The sequence below is a fragment of the Juglans regia genome, chromosome 7 (assembly GCF_001411555.2).
Source record: "Juglans regia cultivar Chandler chromosome 7, Walnut 2.0, whole genome shotgun sequence".
Classification (NCBI taxonomy): Eukaryota; Viridiplantae; Streptophyta; class Magnoliopsida; order Fagales; family Juglandaceae; genus Juglans; species Juglans regia.
The window spans coordinates 7,925,148-7,945,914 of NC_049907.1; the positions used below are offsets into that span (position 1 = coordinate 7,925,148).

Consider the following 20,767-nt stretch of genomic DNA (forward strand, 5'->3'; position numbering starts at 1 on the left):
GCTAGGACAAAAAAACTCTCTGTTTCTATCCGACGGCTTATCTAATTTATTAAATTAATTACTTTTTATTTTTATTATGTTTAATTATAATAATACTTAAGATTGTAAATCTGAAATAACTGTTTATTTAAACAATTAATATACGAAAATTATTTAAAATGTTTCATATCAATATGTGTTATTATAAAAAAATATATATTATTAAAAACGATAACATCTAAAATCAAAAAATAATTTTACTATTTTCTATTATTTACCAAATTTATCCATAACATTATATTAATTGCTAAATTAATCCATAAGATTGGACCCATTTAAAAAAAAAGAACTAAGAAAAAACTCTCTAGATTTCAAAATACATCACTAATATTCTCTACTTTTTTTTTAATTTTATCTAATTCATTTTTTGTCCATTTGCTAATATGAGTTTTCTGAAATGATTAAAATACCTAAGGTTTATGCTAAATAGATATTATCAATTTCTCTTGAAATTGAGATGAGCCAAATTTAACATCTCTAAACATTGACACAAGCAAGATATTGGTCACATGGGACATAGAGAAAAACAAATCCATCTCTCCATACACGTGAGATGCGAGGTGGCGGACGGGAGAGGTCCTTAGAGGGAGGACCTCTCCCACGATCCGATCCATCGAGCAACACCTCCATCCATCAAATAAAAGTTGAAGGTCCACCAAAGATGTGGAGGAGCTTTTCACCTTGATAGATAGATTACAACCACCACCTTAGAGCAAAGATTCCACCTCCACCCTCTCATGGCCCAATACAAAACCTTAATTTAGGAACTAAAAAATATGATTTAATTCTACTATATACAATCATTTTTGCGTACTTCTTGCACATTTTATTGATGTGGTGAAACTTAATATTTATTTTATATTAAAAAAATGGCGCAACCAATCACATCAGTAGAATGCACATGGAGTATACAAAAAGTGATTACACATAGAGTTTTTAAAAATTGGAATAGGAGTTGTTACCGCTGGAGCTACCAATATTATTATTATTATTATGAAAAATGGGAGAAGTTATATTACCATTTTAAAATTATCCCACTCTATTGACTAGGTAATAGCATCTATATTGGTCTATGCATATATATATGCAAAGTTATATTTACATAATATGACTCTAAAATCTTCTACATCAACTTATGGATATCTAAATATTTAGTTAGCTATGAATAATGCTTATTTAAATTTGAATAACTACTATTCACTTTACAAAACATATTTTAATAATTATTTCTCTCCTCTCACTCTCTCTCACAATTATTTCATTTTCACCATCATTCAACAACACAACAAATATTCACCTGCACATTCATTTTATTATTATAATATATTATATATATTTTTTTATTTTTTTATATTTTTAATATAATATATAAAAAATTATATTTTTTATTATTACATTTTTATTATTAATATCAAATGTATGTAATGGATGTTAATTGTAAAATATATATTAAAAAAATTGATTTTAGCAAAAAATTAATAATAATAATAATTTTGTCTCAAATATGCACAAATCAATGTAGAAATTTTGCTTGAATGTCAAAGTGATTATGTAAAAAAAGTGATTTTATATATTTATATGAACAGACCAATGCTAATACTCTAAGATTTAATAACCTTTTGATCAATCATTATTATTATAGAAAAGTTACAAAATAATTATTAAATAATATTATGTCAGTAGTGGTATGGTAATGTGTGTATATATATATATTTAAAAAAAAATAAAAACTAAAGAAAAAAAATCAGCTTTTTTAAAGGTTTTTTTTATTTTGACCTCCAATCCATTTTTTTACTTCAGTAAAAACATACCTAAAAATATTTCTCAATTTAAACATATTTTACAAAAACTTTACCTCTTAAAATTCTATAAAAGATTTCAAAAATCTTCAGAAAAATATTAAATTAATGTGTAGAGTATATTGTTCACATCACATAAATGATACGTTAAATCGCTTGTATTTAATAAGGCTCTTACATATCTTCCCATTTGTTTGAATTTTTTTTTTTTTTTTAAACTTACAAATAAAATAGGAAAGTAAGAAGTAGAAAGAGAAAATTGGGAAGTAGAAGGAAGGTTTGATTTTGCATGGCCTCTGAATAAGGCCATCATTTCTCAGGTATAATCCCTACCGTATATTAGCTGGATGGTAACTCCAAATATATTTATTTATTTTGGTGCGAGGAATCAAGTCAAGTCTTGATAGAAATTTATTTTTTATTTTTTATAAAAAAAAAAAAATCATGTATGTGAAAGATGAATCATCTAGATATAACCATATATAGTATATTATATATATATATATATATAAATAAAATATCTCGACAATGTAACCATATTTTGGAGTTAGTAAAAGGGTCACATGTTGTCGGAAAAAATCGGCCAAATTTCAAAGCAACCCTAAATTACCCCCTCCTTTAAACTCTATTTTCTAAAATCACTGAAATAATTTTTATTTTTAATATATATTGTTGAAATTATCAATTGATAAATGAGTATGCTCGTCATGTTGATGGTCGATGTTCGAATTTTAGATTGAATTTTTTTTTTTTTTTAAGGGATACCATCATCATTCATTCATCAAAAAAATTACATCCATGAACGGATATATTCTAAGATATTACCGTATCAAACATGACATTATAAAAAAAAAAAATACATTTGAAGCTCCACTAATACACTAGTTCCTTTTGTGACTGGTCTGATATTTACTACTACTAATACTTTTTACAGATAAATGTTTAAGAGACAACTTAACATCATCCTTCATAGAATATATGACTCAACCTCTATAGAGAAAAGTCTGAGAGACAAACCTTTTTTTTTTATTATTATTTTAATTAACAATCAATTAGGGGATGAATATGTATGTATTATGCATGATTTAACACCCACAAGATAGTTTGGTTTCTTCAATGGAAATCACTCTTCCTCAAATAATTTATCAAGCAAGATGGCTCCTCGATCCCTATGCTGTCAAAGTTGGTAGGTTGGCTGCCTTTTATACAAATTAATAAATGTGATAGATTGATTTGGATTTGGGTAATTGAATTATTTGATTTATCTAAGAGGAATCCAACTCTTTAATCAAAGAATATAGCATATTCTTTTGACCAAATTGGAGTCCAGCAAAAACTTCTTACCCTAACATTCATTGTATTTGTACCTTTGCCATGCACAAGTCTCCAGTCTATTTCCCATTGGATTCTTGGATAATCTATTGGCTATTTTCACCAAAACATTTCTCAAATGGTTTATTACTATTTATAAATTATTTCACTACTATTTACAGATGATCTGAGATACTCAGAATCTAAACGGAGCTGAATCTTTCTTATTTGGATACCAATGGAGCTTGCATAGAAAGGAAAAAAAAAATTATATTTTTATCTACAAGTCAGTGTAGATGATATATCTTCCACGCTATTGACATGATAAGACTTGATTTGTAAAATAAATTTAAAATACAAATTGAATCATATCACATTAACAAGTATGAAAATTGAGTTCTTTTCGTGTGTTTTAGAAAAAAAGTAGAGGTGTTGACATGTGAATGCTACTCATGCCAATTAATGTTTCTTTAATTTTAGTAGAAAAAAACGTGTGAATAATAGATTTTAGGGATAAAAAATCATGGTTAGGGATTGCTTCCATCGTTCTATAATATAATTTCACACAAAAAAAACGTTAAAAAAACGTGTTAGAATATTTTCGTAATTAAAGAAACATTAATTGGCATGAATGTAAAAGACTCCAAATCTATCTGAATAATTTATAAGATAAATACAGACCACTCATCCATCCATCAATCATGCATCAAGTCAAGTGTTACTTTTTAAAGTTATCCAAAAATTAAATTAGATTTTTTGTAAAATTTTAAGGACTCAAAGTATATTTTAACATTAACTATTATCATTACTATAATAAATGACAAAAAAAGGGATACAAATGACCATGCGATTAGTCTACGACTCTTCGATAAACCGTCGATCCAATTGAGAATTTTCTTCATTTTCTTTATTTATCTCAAATTTTGAATTATGATTTTTTTATTTTTTATCACCTACAATTTAATCTCCACAATCTTTATAAATAATTTCTATTATTTTAATAAAGTTAATGTGTCCCGCATATATTATAAGAGTTGTAACCGTTGGTATATGTACCAAATATTACATTTATTGATGGAATGGTGTCAACACTATTATATATAGGATTAAAGATTTCCTAGCATAACATATTTGATAAGCCCCAATACACTTCATCTATGAGAGCTAATGAGGACGATCAATAGGCTTGAAGATTTTTTACAGAAGAGAAATACTATTTGAAAGCCGTCACATCACACACTATTCGCGTGACATAATTTGATTTGTAAGATTTAGATTTTAAAAATTTATTTTTCAAATCAAATTATGCTACTAAATAGTATGTGGTATAAAGACTTTCAAATATAATTATCTTTTTACAAAATCCGATGACTTTTTTTATTCATAAAACTTTCTATTAATAGTGAAGTAAATCTCAAAATATTGGATAATCCTTTTATCTTTCACAAAAGTTCATTTCTTTGTGTTTTTAGAAAAATATACTTTGTACCATTCAACTACCACGTGTTTTATATTTTGCAACTTAAACAATGTGAAGTAACACATTATTTATTTGAAGGGTGCAATGTGTTAGTTATGAAAATCTAGGATACAAAATGTAAAGCACTCCATACAAAATGAAAGATTTAGCGAGTTGTATAGTAATTATTGTAAAGAAACAATAAAACATGAAAGACGTTTAAGACATTGTTTGATGGTGGCAAAATAGCAAGGTCAAAGTGGTGGTTCGATGTCAATTGTTGAGACAATTTTCAGCCAGCCAAAACCATCACATGATCCTCCTCCATCCTATGCCTATATATAAGGAAAATGACATTGAGGCTGTGTTTGGATGTTAAGCTGAACTGAACTGAATTTTTTATAAATAATAGTGAGTTGAGATGGTTGAATGAGTTTTATGGAATCTACTTAAGATGTGTTTAGGTGTATTCAGATGTTAAGATGAATTTAAATATATTTATGAGAAATTGTAAAATAAATGGGTCTCATCATTAATTTATACCATTCATTTCACATCTTAAAAAGTCAGCCAGTGTCAACTGCTCAAAAGGGCAAAAATCTTTCCCGTGGGATCTACTTGCAACCAACCGAATTGAGTAAAGTAAGGGCAAAATGGACAAAATCTTACTTTTTTGTTGCAACAATCACTTAGACAGTTTAGACGACATCTCTGGCATTTGGCAGGAGTATTAAATCAATCTACAATATAAGCTCACTTAACTCAGTCTCGGACGTAGCTCAAGTTATTGTTTGGATAGTAAAAGAGGTCTAAAAGTAAACTGCACTTAGCTCAGTTGAATAACCATGGGGAGATGATGATTTTAGTGGAGGATGCCTCCAATGTTTAAGTTAGTAACGTTATAAGTGTAATCCTCAAAGAGTCTAAAGTTTTATGGCTTAGACGGGAGTAGTTATAGTTGATAGACTGTAAAAGATTCATTTCCTTTCCTCAGTCATTTATTACACTCTTCACGTCGGGTCTAATCATCTGTCTGATCAGGCTTCCATCTTCATCCTCTGCGGATCACCCATCTCTTACGAGTCCCAGCCCACAAGGGAGATTGGAGCATAGCCTTTATCTGTTTGAAATAGATGGTTCTCAAGGCATGCATCTAGACGGCAGGCGGCCATATGCGAACAAATATAACAGGGGGTACGCAATCAACCAGTAATTGTACAGCTAGAAATGAAGGTTCCTAATAACCAGGAGTCATTCTCCCGAAACACTTCCTTTTATCTCCAAAATTCATATGGGGACTGCAAACAAAAGACTGGCGCATGAAGCTTACGTATCACCCAAGCCGTGCATGAGTTTCACATTTTGCAACGTATTTTGGCCTCCAAGTGTGACCTTAAATGAGCATTATGATCCTGAGTATTAGACCACTTTCTCCTATTTTGTTAAGGTCTTTTCACTTTCTCCTCTTACATTCTAATTTTATGAACATTTGAAATTATTTTCATGAAAAATTCTATTCTTAAGTCTCATACACACGCCATCTTTTTTATGATTTTTTAAAATTTTTTTATCTTATCAAAATGTGTGGTGTAGACAAATTCAATTGTTTTAAAAAGAATAAAACCAATTTAAAAAAAAAAAAAATTGTGGTGTGTGGTGTGTTGGAGTTATGAATAGCAACCCCAGGTTTGGATTCCTCTCCTGAAATAATCTATAGGTAATTGGAAAGACATATTGCCTGCTAATTGCATTAAGCCATGTAACTTGTAAGTGTAAGAAAGGTAGTTAAATTGCCATCTATTTGTGTTAAGACACTAAAATTTGTGAATGTATATGTAAGAGCCTAGATGAAAAGAAAAAATAAAGTGAACACACAAACAAGAATGTGATTATTTGACATTGAGAAACAAGATTGAAATTGCAGAGAAAAAACCAATTACTATACCATTTTCCATTTTTTTTTTCCAAAAAAAAAAATCATATAACTAGCAAGTGCATTTACTCTGGTACATGAGGGGCTACAATTTTGATTCTAGTAAACCATTTCCTAGTCTGTTCCTCTGTATCCCCAAGTTTCTGTTTTTAAGTCAAATCTGCAGTCAAAAAACAATGGTAAAAAAAGGACAGAAGTGTGCTACACCCATTTTTTTTGTCGTTAGTAATGGTGAATGGACAAAAAAAACATACCTCATACACAAAATCAGACGAACCAAAAAGCACTTTTAACGGAACAAAAGCTGTCTTGAGCCTCGACCGTGAGCAACATCGACCACCTACATGTTATCAACTTTTTCTTCAAAAATGATCCTTGATGTTACTCTTCAAAATCATTCGTATTCACTTCTCAAAGGTAATGATAATTCTGCATTGGCATACCAGCAAAATGTCGTCTACATTGATAAACTCCACAGTAGATCCAAAACTGCAAGACTATACATTCTCACTGAAGCACTTGATTCCAATCCATATCAGCCGCTGTCAACTGTTGAGTATTTCGTGTTGGCTACTTCTCAGACTTATCTAAAGTTTGTATGTGGCTTTTTTGGGGAATAAAAGATGGAGGTTTGTAACTTGTCTGCTTCATGTCCACTAACATTAGCCGACAATCCAGATTCTAATTCCTCATCATCACTGTCGATGATATTTGGGGTCAATCTATTCTGGTATCCTCTGCGCTCCAGAAGAAAGACATTGAAGTAGTAGCTTACCAAATCTGCCCTGCTCCTGGTAGGAAAACACTGGAAATTTTGATCCCAGAAACACCTCTGTAGAGTTGGACGATTCGAATCCAGTATGGCCTTAAATTTCTGTTGTTCTTCCTCTGTCCACAAAAGTTGAACTTCCTCGCCCATTTTATGGAATTCCCATTGATAGTAAGCTAAGCCTAATTCCCGCTTCACTCTCAGCCTTTTCTCAGCAACATGAAACCTGACACATTCAATAGAAGCAGGCACTTCACAGCCGCATGAATCTTGCCTTCCCTTACCAATTGGATCCCTTTCAATGATATATCTCTGATCCACTTTTTCTAATGGCCAAACTCGGGTGCCCAACCACTTAAGGTCACTTTCAGAAGTCACACCATTCCAATCCTGCACTTCAGCTTTATAACAAGGCCTCCAAGATTTGCGTTTTGGGACATATTTATCAAGTCCTGAATCTTCTGTAAACGAATCAGAGGTTCCAAGTAACTGATTGTTGATTCCGTTTTCCACCCCTTCTGTACAAGAAGTTTTGTCCAAGTCACTTTGAGTGGCTGAGGGTGACTCAGAACAAGCTTGTGTCTGAGACATCATTTTCTCAGAATGACGCTTCTTGCAACGTTTTGATCTCTCTCTAAAATTGTAATTTGAGCCAAATTGATCGTCATACATGCATGGATGCATCTTCTGAGTTCTCTGGAGATGCAAAACAAAATACTCGTAAAAATATGAGATGGTTACAGTTTTTTGTTGGTTTGAAAAATTGGAAGTATTGCCATATCGAGATAAAGCTTAGGAAGTGACCCAAGAGAAGGTATGTAACGTTTGGACATGCATTGTGTGCCAAGAATGCAGGAAAATGCAAGATGAAATCAAGCAGATCCATGATATTACACTTCAATAAAAATCAATTTAGATAAAACAATGATTTTTTTTTATAAGTATTTTAGATAAAACAATGATGTACCCAATAAATTTGAAAAAAAAAACTAGGTGTTGAATGCACTTCTGCTGAAACCGAACAAAATGAACAAAATAAATTATAAATTCTAGATAAGATGAGATAAAAGATTTTTCTGCATTAAAAAAGAAAAATTATACATATTTTTCTGAATTTCCATGTCCCATGGTATTCTGATTAATAGGAATTCAGACAAAGTAGCAAGTTGAAGATGTAGTTGTACATGGCCCTCCCCAAAATTTCCACTGTTAGTTTTTATTGAGAACAAAATTTCTAAAAATATCATTACAAAAGTGATAGTGGATGAATATTATTCCATGAAATACTGTCACAAGAAATTTAAAGAAGGGGCTAAGTTGTGTTTTTTTTATTCTACATGTATATGGTAAATTATAAATTTTTTTATAAGTATTTTAGATAAAACAATGATGTACCCAATAAATTTGAAAAAAAAAACTAGGTGTTGAATGCACTTCTGCTGAAACCGAACAAAATGAACAAAATAAATTATAAATTCTAGATAAGATGAGATAAAAGATTTTTCTGCATTAAAAAAGAAAAATTATACATATTTTTCTGAATTTCCATGTCCCATGGTATTCTGATTAATAGGAATTCAGACAAAGTAGCAAGAAGATGTAGTTGTACACCCAATAATCCAAATACAATGGCATGCTCCCAGTGGCGGAACTACCCTTAGTGGCTTACTACCTGTATGGCTTAGTGGGCAGGGGGGGGGGGTTTGTCATGGCCCTCCCAAAATTTTTTTATAATTCAAAATTTCCACTGTTAGTTTTTATTGAGAACAAAATTTCTAAAAATATCATTACAAAAGTGATAGTGGATGAATATTATTCCATGAAATACTGTCACAAGAAATTTAAAGAAGGGGCTAAGTTGTGTTTTTTTTATTCTACATGTATATGGTAAATTATAAATTTTTTTATAAGTATTTTAGATAAAACAATGATGTACCCAATAAATTTGAAAAAAAAAACTAGGTGTTGAATGCATTTCTGCTGAAACCGAACAAAATGAACAAAATAAATTATAAATTCTAGATAAGATGAGATAAAAGATTTTTCTGCATTAAAAAAGAAAAATTATACATATTTTTCTGAATTTCCATGTCCCATGGTATTCTGATTAATAGGAATTCAGACAAAGTAGCAAGAAGATGTAGTTGTACACCCAATAATCCAAATACAATGGCATGCTCCCAGTGGCGGAACTACCTTATGGCTTAGTGGGCAGACCCGGGGGTTGTCATGGCCCTCCCACAATTTTTTTATAATTCAAAATTTCCACTGTTAGTTTTTATTGAGAACAAAATTTCTAAAAATATCATTACAAAAGTGATAGTGGATGAATATTATTCCATGAAATACTGTCACAAGAAATTTAAAGAAGGGGCTAAGTTGTGTTTTTTTTATTCTACATGTATATGGTAAATTATAAATTTTTTCTTCGAAATGAAAGTTCCCTTCAAAGATATTTTTACGAAGATGTAACTTTTATATGTAGTTATTTTACAATTTACAGTGGAATTAAACTTAATATTTATCTCTTTTTTTACCAAAAAATTACACGTGCAAGAAATTGGGCCCCCCCAAAAAAATGTATGGTTCCGCCACTGCATGAACGGAATGAAGTGACTGGTGTAACACACCTTTACATAATAGGAGAGCAAGTGTTACAAGCAACAGAGTGAATAAATAAGAAAATTCAGACACCTAATGATTTGGGACGTAAATTTTGAAGGCCAAGGGCATCGTATATGATGCACATAATCCAATAAGGTAAATGATGCAACCCTGGCTGTATTAGTGAACACAATGACACACTAAGTCTGATATGCATAATAGAGGTATCATGAATTCAGTACAACTACTTTTTTATAGGTAAAATTCAGTATAATTACTAAAAAAATGCCATGCTAGGATGAATGACATATACCTGCCTCGCATATGTGCATATACACATGGAGCTAGAGGAACATTGAAACAAACAGAGACTTATCTCTCAGAGCATCCTCAAAAATCCATTGAGGATTTAGTTGTTAGAACATAAAATGGCATCACAATGGATTAGCTAAATTCCAAATAATTGAGATTTAACTACAGTAACTTCCAAAATAATTTCCAAATTTGAAAGTAATTATTCATACATCAAATACATTTTATATCAATTATTTCTCTCTCCCTTTTAAATGACAATTGAAAAAATATAATTAGAACATGATTACTAATTAATATATAATATTATGAATAGTAAAATATGATAAAATACAATAAATTTATAATTAAAATATTTTTAAAATATTTTTAAAATTATTAATTACTAATTACTATATAATGAAAAAATGGCTATTTCAATGTAGAGACTTGTATGAATGGAATAACCAAAAACTAAATTCATCTTATATTCATAAAAAATGTACTTTAGCTTTAACTAATCCATTGAGAGTGCTCTAACAAACATTAAAATAAACAGAAACACAAGTATAAAGCTTTAACAAGAATAAGGAAAAGGAAGATATCAACACATTGCAAGTGTACAATATGCATACGATACAAATTTCTATTCATAGAACACAAGTTGTTCTAGCGTGTACCTGCCATTGGTCAGCATTCGAATCAACCCGCATTTTCAGAAAGATGGCCTCCCGAGCCAACAAAACCTGCTTCCACATCATTTCCTTACCATGAGACTTCCACTTGGACCGTTCCGGTAAAGAACCAACGGCAGGATCACAAGGATTCTTTGCCACCCCCATAACCCAGTTGAGCATTCCACACAGGGACTCCCGCTTCCTCTTACCACAAAAATTCTCTGGGTCCAAAACCACCGCACCATCGTCATCAACGTCGCATCCCTTCCCTGCATCCAACTCAGCTACCAAACTATTTACCACAATATTGAAACACAAATTTCCACCACCCTGTTCATTCGCAGCACTCTCACTCGAATCCAAACACGTCTTTTTCTCATCTATAACATCATTCCCGTCCCCATTCAACACTATCACCTCTCCTTCTACTTCATTGCAAAAATTGTCACCATCATCAATCCTTCCCACCAAATCCAAAGCTGACAATCCCTCATCACCAATACATTTTTCGCTTCCATTCGAATCCACCTCCTCAGACGCTGACTCCAGATGCGGGTACTCTTCATCGTTCTTCTTCTTCTTATCCGGAACTTTTGCTGTAATAGCTTTAAGCCCAGGCTGACAGTCCATGAAATACCCACCAAAACGTCTTCACTCAAACCGCATTCGAAGCCCTTATTTTCGACAGCCCGCTTCAACCATCTCTCTAAAATATCCAGATACTTGACGTAAACTAATTTCACCGGCGCGGAAAGATCCGAACCCAACAACCCGGACTCTTTGGCCACCTGAATCCACAACTCTTTTCCGAAACAGCATCGCACCCACCCCTCTCTCTCATAACCCAGAAAAGCTTGAGCAAATTCACGCGTCGCCCATCTTCAAACATCGGAGGTAGAAGCGGAAGAGGGTCTTCGGCGCAGATCTCCTTGCGGATACCTCGAAGAAAGTATTTGAACTCGCATCGGAGCTTCTCAGGTTCTCGTTCGCCTTCAACACAGGTTCTCGAGGCCTTCTCAGACCCTTCCAGAGCCTGTTCAAGATCGACCCAGAAGACGTTCTGCTTGAGCTTCTTTCTTGGGGATTTGGCACAATCTAAAGCAGACCCATCATGAGCTAGCATCCACCACCCTGCCATTTATTCCGAGTTCAGACCTTAAAAACCCAAGTCACTCTCTTCTTAATCTGTTGTAGTTTTGAAAAATAAAATCACGCAAGTAAAAGGGACGCAAACATAACACAGCCAACTAAAAAAATATGCATCAAATTTAAAAATAAAAATAAGAGCCGATGTAAAAGGCTAAGAACGTGTAACCCATGAAGAAAGAAAAACAAAAAAAGTACCAATCATCCACCCGGGTCATGCTTGGAACCGGGTTTTTGGCGGGAAAATATCCACACTAGCTATCGCTTTGAAAGCTGAGAGCTAGTTCGGAACCCAACTCATGTCCCCACGCTTTCTTTCCCTTAATTGCAGATATTCGTGCGTGCATGCGTGACGGAGAGAGAGGAGGGGGTGCTAAAATTCAAGTTTTGCACAGATATGGACCCTCGTCTTCAAAATCCCTAAAAAACTATCGTCATTGGAGTAAAAGAGAGGACCCAAAGAAAAAAAAAACGTACCAGTACATTCCTCGGTAAAGCTTTGGCCTAGGGGGCCGTGGTGTGGGGTTTCCAATTCAGCGGACCCGATGCCTTGTTATTCTTTCCATTTTGTTTGTCTTTTGTTTTTATTGCCCACGGGGTGTTTGTAAAAAATACAAACAAAAGAGAAGACCTTCTACTAGGGTTTTGTTAAAAAATTATGGGACAACATCCTCTTATTTATAGAGGCATGGCCATGTGACCATGGTTGATTATTAACTACGTGGTTGAGTTAAGAGCATGGGTAATTGCACTATTTACTGTTGTTGTGGGAAGCTCAACGGGTCCCGCACATGAGTTCTCTCCATTAATGCTCCCATTTCAAGAGCCAATCATAGACCATCAATATAATTTCATGTACATATATATATAATTATATTTATTTATTTATTTTTTATTTTTTTTGAAAGCAAGTTTTCATTAAACGATAAAAGTGCATACATAATAGTCTTAAGAAACTGGAAATTATAAAATACAAATACAAACTAATTAGGAGGATCCTTTCCACTGTGAAATTGGAGCAGTGACGGAGGAATTTGGATTAGTGGGATACTGCCAAAGGCTTGCACTTCTGCTGCCCATTGCGCTAGATTATGCGCACATCGATTTTGGGATTGATGAATCTTCCTAACCTTCCAATCTTTGAATGACTCAAGCTTATATTTGATGTCGTTGATAAGAGGGCTCATGGTCCAATCTTGTATTTCTGATGCATCGGAGATTGCTTGAATAGTGACTTTGGAATCACCTTCCAAGATTATTTTTTCTAACTGCAACTTTTCTGCTTCCTTTACGGCCATTAAAGCTGCTGATGCTTCTCCAACATTTGAACTAACCTTGCTTATTAGATCAGTTTTTGCAAAAATCAGCTCACCATTTTCTGCCCAACAGAGTGCAGCAAGGATAGAACCTTCATTTCTTGTGGCAACATCAAAATTGATGAGTTGATAACCTGCTGGTTGTCTTACTTCATTTTCCTCAATCTGATGTTCACGTTCTGACCATGCTCTAAGATGATGTTGAAAGGTTTTAAGAACAATATCCATATATTCAGAGACTGAGGAGGAGACCTTTTCATGTTCTAACTTGTTTCTTATGAACCAAAGTTGATCCATTGCGACAGAGGCAAAAATCTGGAATTCATGTTCCTCTTCGGCAGGAATTTTTAGGCTAGACACAGGATTAATAATTGTACTAATCCAGTTGGAAATCGGTTTATTCATGACTTGGTATGGTGTCGTTTGTAATTATAATTTTTTTATTTAATTATTATAATTTTTTTTAAAATTTTTATATAAAATAAAATAAACCATAAAATCGAAGCACCGATTGAAAATGACTAAGTCTATTGATTCGATTAGAGGGAATTTAGAATTTTAGTTTTCTTCATTTTATATTTTTTAATATCATTTTATTTTAAATATATATTTTTATAATAAGTCACGTAGCACCACATTATAATACAACGTCAATAAAGTAAAGTGAATGACATAAATTAAGAAGTATAGTAACATTACTCTTTTAAATTTTTTCACATTGAATCGAGCTGATAACACACTATCGTCTTTTCTTATATTTTTTTATATACTATATATGTATATTATGCATATTATAAAGATGATAATATGCATATGTAATTTATATTATTTTGACTAAATGGTTGGTAAGTAATTGTTATTCCATAAATTTCTTTTTATATACTTTGCATTTTCGTGGTTGGATATGTAATTTTTTTATTTAATTTTTTTTTTTAGAACCTTTAGGTATGTTGTTTTTTTTTTTTTTTGTTATATGCGCCTTATTTTGGGCTAAAATAATATTTTTGGCTCTAAGAGAAATTTTATATAGAAGTCTTATACCATAGATTTCCACCTAATTAACATGTGATTTTTTATTTTTACGCTTCTATCTTAATGTTTAAAAATGCACATTTAAATAAAAAGGCAAAAATAACAAATCAAGTGTTGGTTAGATAGGTGCGTGCGGTTTAAGACTTCTTTGTAGCATTTCTCTCGACTCTGAATACTGATTGAGTAATTTCAATCAGTCATTGAGATTGATTTTTATTGAACTCAAGTTGACGGGGGAGAGACTTGGTATTTGTGGTTGTAAATGAATAAGATTACTCAATCAACCGCTTAAGATAAGATCGATTAAATTTGAATTCGATTTGATTTGTTTATTAAATGAGTGGTCCGTAAACACAAATAAAACTTGATTATTAAATACAACTTGCACAAAACTTAATATTATATCTGGATAGGTATGCCACCATTGTTTTACAGAGTTTTTACCAATTCTATTACCATCCCAAACAGGTTGATCAACTTGCAAGAATGAAGATGCATAAGCAAAAGGCTCTAGACTTGCTTGTAACCCACTATCTTCCCAAATATTAATTGATTCGCCACTCCGAACTTGCCATTTACAACCCTTAATAAAGACATCTTTGGCGGCAAAAATATTCCCCGACACATAAGAAGGATTACACCCAATTTGTGACTCGAAAAAAGTTGAATGTGAAAAATATTTGAACTTAAAATCCTTGAACAACAGAAAATCGGGATTATTAAATAGTCTCCACCCTTGTTTAGCAAGCAAAGACAAGTTAAAAATCTCCAAGTTACGAAAACCAATCCTCCGTGCATTTTAGACTCACATTTTAGATAAACTAACCCAATGTATTTTATGCTCAGATTCAGGTTGTCCCTACCAAATCTTGCAAACATACCCTCCAAATCTTTCAATAACATACTATATACTTAGGTCAATTACTCTACTTAAGAGAAACCATTATGGTCCTCTCCTTCAACAAATAATGAAAGAGTAATTCTCGGTTTTGTTACTTGCCATTCCTAAATGTAGTTGAATCAAAGTAAGTGTTTTAAGTTTAAGCATTGTTCAGATGGGTCTATTGAGAGAAATAAGGCCTGACTCGTTGCCAAGATCAGCTTTACTCAACAGTAGACCAAAAAATGGATTAATATCTTTTACAACTTCTATCAGCTTAAAATTCAAATGGTAATTCTAAATTCTAATGATGTGGTCTCGACTTGAAATAAATAACATTAAACAAAACTAATGATGTTAAAGCTAAGCATATCATGTTAACTCTAGAACATAACAAGAATCATATATTATTAGAATTGATCGTATATACCCACGAAAATAGTTTTCAAAGGATTATTACTAGTAGCTTGATCTTAACTACTAGTAAGGTATTTTAATTGTGTGGAATATAATTAGCACTCCAATAAAAGTAAAAAGAACACAAATCCTAGAGTTTTTTATTCAATAATCTTTTTTTATTGGCATGGTTGTCCGATGGCTCTCGGCAAGAAGTTTCTCGCAACTATTTCAGTAAAAAATTGTTCGCACTTAAGAATAATTATTTGTCTATTGAATTAAAATAAAAAGATATAAAATTACACTATTTTTTTAATATTATACCGCTCTGCTATTAAGGGATATTAACAGAGATGAATAATGATCATATCTAGTGAGATGATAGTATGAAGTGGTATCTTTTTTAACAATAAATTTAAGTTTAACCATAATATCATGATGGTTATAGGTTTAACAAATCAACAATCAACAATCAATAAAAAGCCCACTTCTAAGGAAATATTTTAATATATCACAGATTTTTTATTTTTTTATATTTTTGATAGGAATATATCACAGATTTGAAGTAAGATAAGGGCTACTCTGAGCCAGCTCATGTTTACCGCTTTTGTGTTTTGTGTTTTTTTTTTTTTCATTTTCTTTTCACAAATTTTTTAATATATTTAAATACTTTAAAAAATAAAAAAAAATTAATATACTTAAAATCACTTCCTTAATCACTAAGTGAAAAAAAAAATAAAAATTTACCGAGCGGTCAAATGAGCAGTACAAGTGGGAGGGTAAAATAGTATTTTCCATAAGTTTTTATATATCTATAGGAACAAGTGTTACTTTTTGGTCTATTTGAGCCTTAGTTTAGACCTACGGATCATAGAATAGGAATAAAATTCTCATTTTCCTTAAATACTTCAATAGATCGATCATAAATGTCTAATGGGCCTGATTGTCATTATGATTTATGTCTATGAAAAGGTCGGCACGGGGTTTAGAATGAAAGTTTTTGAAATCTGAGAGAGGTATATGTACTAACATGCAAGACGTCTTTGGGGTAAAAGTATAAAAGTGAAAACCTTTAAGGAGCATTTTGTAAAAACAGGGACTTTTGGGAAGGGAGCCAAGAGACCATAATGAGTAATGTTACATACAGTCATAGAGTGTGTAAATATTGTACAATTATTTTAAAAAATAGTAAAGTTTACTATTAAAAAAATAATTTTTTTATGTGAATTCCGTATTTACTTACTTTTTTTAAAGAGATTATGCAGTACTTGCATATTCTACGATTGTAAATATCATTTCTCATAAATAAATAAATAGTTAAAAAATAATTTAAGAAAACCAAAGAGAGAAGGGAAATGCTATTCCCACCAGTCTACCGATTTTTTTTTATTATTTTTTTTAATGCTTAAGAAATTATTTTCTAATGAGTATATGAATTTTTTTAAATATTTAAAAGAGTTTTTAAAATGTTAAAAAAAATACAATTTATACTTATTGGTACGATACAAGCGTAGAATTGCCATTGTCCAAGAGAGAAACCAGAAGCTCATTCCAGTTTCTTATTTTCTTTAAAAAAGCGCAACTGAATTATTTAATTGAAGCACATTTTATTTTTGGATTCTGATTTTTTTATTTAAAAAAGAAAATTAATTTTTAGATACTCTTGCAAAAGCGTGCGCGCCCGCGCGCATATATATATATATATATATATATATTTGTTAAGAAGATAATATTTTTCTTGGGATTTAGATATACTATAGGTTTGTTCAACTGTTCGAACATTTAAAGTTTTCAAAAAAGTATTTTTCAACCAAGTGGTTTGATAAATAGAAGATGAATCAATATCTGGGATCTTCCACGATCTCAGATCAGGAGATAGCTCTTCTCCAGAAGAGCAATCTTCTTCATTAATTATGTCAGGAGGCAGGGCCGACCTGGAACTAATTGAGGAATTACTCCTCCACATTCTAAATGGTTTTGATCCTAATCTACAGGGAATGTTGTATCTCGAAGAGGCTACGAACTTACTGTTTGTGGGATTACCCTAGAGAATCTATCCTTGCCCTTGACGCCTACCCCGGCTGGAATTGGGACTTACAAAGATTCTTTCAGCTACCCAGACCCGAACCTGGACCACCTAGTGCAGAAACTCCCGCACCCGGTAGAAGATGATCAAAACAAGATAGAAACAGGAAAAATAATATGCAACAATTAGATACCAGAATGGCTCTAATACCAAAACAGCGGAGAGAGAGAGGGGGACTGAAGAAGAAGAGAATGAAAGGAGAATATGATAAGTAAGCACAATAAAATATGGTAAATATGAACAATTAAGAGCAGAAGGTTAAACCGACCATATGCATGAATGCAAAACAAAATAAAGTATATGAACAAAATATCATTAACATAAATGATAATGAAATTACAAGTGAAGCAGGTAGTGCAGATTTGCACTTACAATATTTGAAATAGGGTGAGAGTAAACAAGGTGGAGGGGAGAGATGATGGATAGAGAGAAGGAGAGAATGAGGCGAGTGAACTCTGCCTTATTCTGAAGCAAGGTCCTCCTTTTATAACACAAGGAGTTCCTGTTTACAATCATTAAAGTGAAACAGTAAAAGTAAGTCCGTGAGTGAACAGTGGGTACTGTTTTAGCACGGGTCTGAACAGGCTGTCATCTTTATGTCTTTAGCTGTCTGATTGACTGCTTTCGGCATGTAGTGACAGAGTGGAAATCATCATTATGTCGGATTGTGTCTTTGCTGGCTGTTTTTGACACAAAACATCAAAATATCAAAAGAAGGGCTCGATCAGTCTGAAAGACGGTCAGCCTTTCCCTGGCAATTTTTGTTTGAAGAGCTCGATCAGTCTTTTGGACGGTCAGTCTTCAAAAATTAACATGGTTAATCATCAGATAGTCTTGGAGTATATGGTGAATCATGACCAAAGAAATTGTATGGATAATTGGTCGAAGTCTCTGAAGATGCTTCTGAGTTATTATCTTCTTCAGAATCATTTTCTAGAGATTTCTTTAACAATTGAACTAAATCCCGTTTTGAGAGTTCTTCAAGAACATTCTTTTTCTTGGAGGAACTTTTCTTGGAGGAAGTGGCGGTTGCCTTTCCTTTCTGGGAAGTAGTTGGTGAAGTAGGAGCCTGGAGTTGTGGATATCCAGTTGAAACAAGAGAACCATATGTAATCTCAGGAAATTCCTTTTTGTTCTGCAAATTTGGAGCAGTCTGGGGAAAATCTCTAATTACATGTTCAATTATCTGTTGGGTATAAGAAAACCTATCCCACCATTTTGTGCAGCAATAGCGAACCAAAATATCAGCATGTCGTTCATAAGTCCATTTCATTATCCAGGGTACTTTGTATCTTTGGCAGAAATGGAGAATATATGGAAACTTTCGCATATGCCGATCAATCTTTGGGTTTGCGAAAGTGCAATAAGATTTGAAAGCTCGGATGAGCTCATCAGGAAAATTTTTAGGAATAGGTCCAAATTGGTTCCACCATCTGAGGAACCAGTATGAGAGATTTCCTTTAAATTTTTTTATCAAAATTAAGAAACCATGAATGACTCATATCCGGGAGCTGGAAAAACATGAATCGATTACAAGCAGAGATATAGTCATAATAGTTGAAAGCAGTGTCTGTTTTGGCCAGTCTTTTAGGAGTGGATGGGTTTGTTCCCCATTCTTCCTCATTAATGACGTGGAGAATATAGGCACTGTGGAAAATTAATTTTTTGGGATCAATCTTATCATAAATTGGTTTTATGATAATTGAATCAGTATGGATTAGAATACTGGAATAATACTGGAGATTCTTGGAGGAATCTTCAGGGATCCAGTGAAATCTTGAGGGAAAATAGGAAGAAGCAATTTTGAATGGATCTGTCTGGGCAGATCTATTCGGTTCAATGTAAAATAGGTGAATAGGATTCACCTTTTTAATGTACACAGCTTTTCCTTTTGGGAGGAAATACTGGGTAGCAGAAGCAGAAGGGGAAGTAGTTTTAGACGCAATTGCCTTGGCATATGGGTCAAAACTACTAACAAGTGTTGAAGCAAAAGTAGGTGGTTGAATTACTTTACCAAGAGGGGTAAATCTGTTGGCAATTTGTAAACTATTTGAAGCAGGGGTTGAAGCAGTTTCATTCTTGATATTTTTCTTATCAGGAATGGGAGGAGGAGGAGCAGTTTGTTTATCTTTTCCTTTTTTCTTGCTCATCGTGGGGATTTCTGTAAGAATTCACAGGTAAGAAAATCAGGAATAGAATTTTGGGATCCTTTGATGTATTCAATATCAAAGTCAAAAATACTTAAAATAGCTTGCCAACGTGCAAAAATATGTTTTGATGCAATGTTTTTAACATCTTTTTCTAAAACAAATTTAGCACTCATGCAATCAATTCGAACAAAAAACTTTTGATTAAGTAAATCAGATTGAAATTTAGAAATACATAATACTATTGCCAAAATTTCTTTTTTAATAGTACTATATTTTTCTTGTGCAGAATTCCAAGTTCCAGAATGGAAGCGAACAATTTGTTCAGAGGAACCTGGTGAAACACATTGTTTCAGAATGCCACCATAACCAATGTCAGAGGCATCTGTTTGAACAATTTTGAAAGAATTAGAAGTAGGGATACCAAGGCACGGAAGAGTTTTGACATGTGCTTTGATCTTCCTTACTAAATTAGTATGAACTTCTGTCCAAGGAGGAGGATTGGAAATGAGTCGTTTGAACAAATGACGACACTGTTTCCTCATATCCTTGTAGAAGTCAGCAACATAATTGAGAGATCCTAAGAACCTCTGCAATTGTTTTTTGTCAGTGATGACATCAGGAAATTTGTCAGCAAATTCAATGGCTCGTTGGATGAGCCTGATTTTGCCTTTAGAAATATCATAACCAAGGAATCTAATCTTGGTTTGAAATAATTTGATTTTTGTTGCCGGAACAACAAGACCATTATGTCTAATGATGTCAAGAAACGAATTCAAGTGTTTCCAATGTTCATCAATAGACTTGGAGAAAACAAGGACATTGTCTATATAGACAATGGTGAAAGTAGAGAACGAATTGAAATGTCGTTCATGATATTTT

General features: G+C 32.5%; 1 protein-coding gene across 1 annotated transcript; it reads right to left on the reverse strand.

Annotated features, from left to right (window-relative positions):
* Window positions 1–6,585: 6,585 nt before the first annotated feature.
* Window positions 6,586–12,496, reverse strand: LOC109019340 (AT-rich interactive domain-containing protein 1-like). Its single transcript, XM_035692710.1, is given in 5 exon segments — window positions 6,586–8,006; window positions 10,886–11,464; window positions 11,467–11,684; window positions 11,687–12,067; window positions 12,227–12,496. Coding segments are annotated over 4 exon segments (2,013 nt in total). The 5' UTR covers window positions 12,021–12,067; window positions 12,227–12,496; the 3' UTR covers window positions 6,586–7,124.
* Between the last annotated feature and the right edge of the window lie 8,271 nt (window positions 12,497–20,767).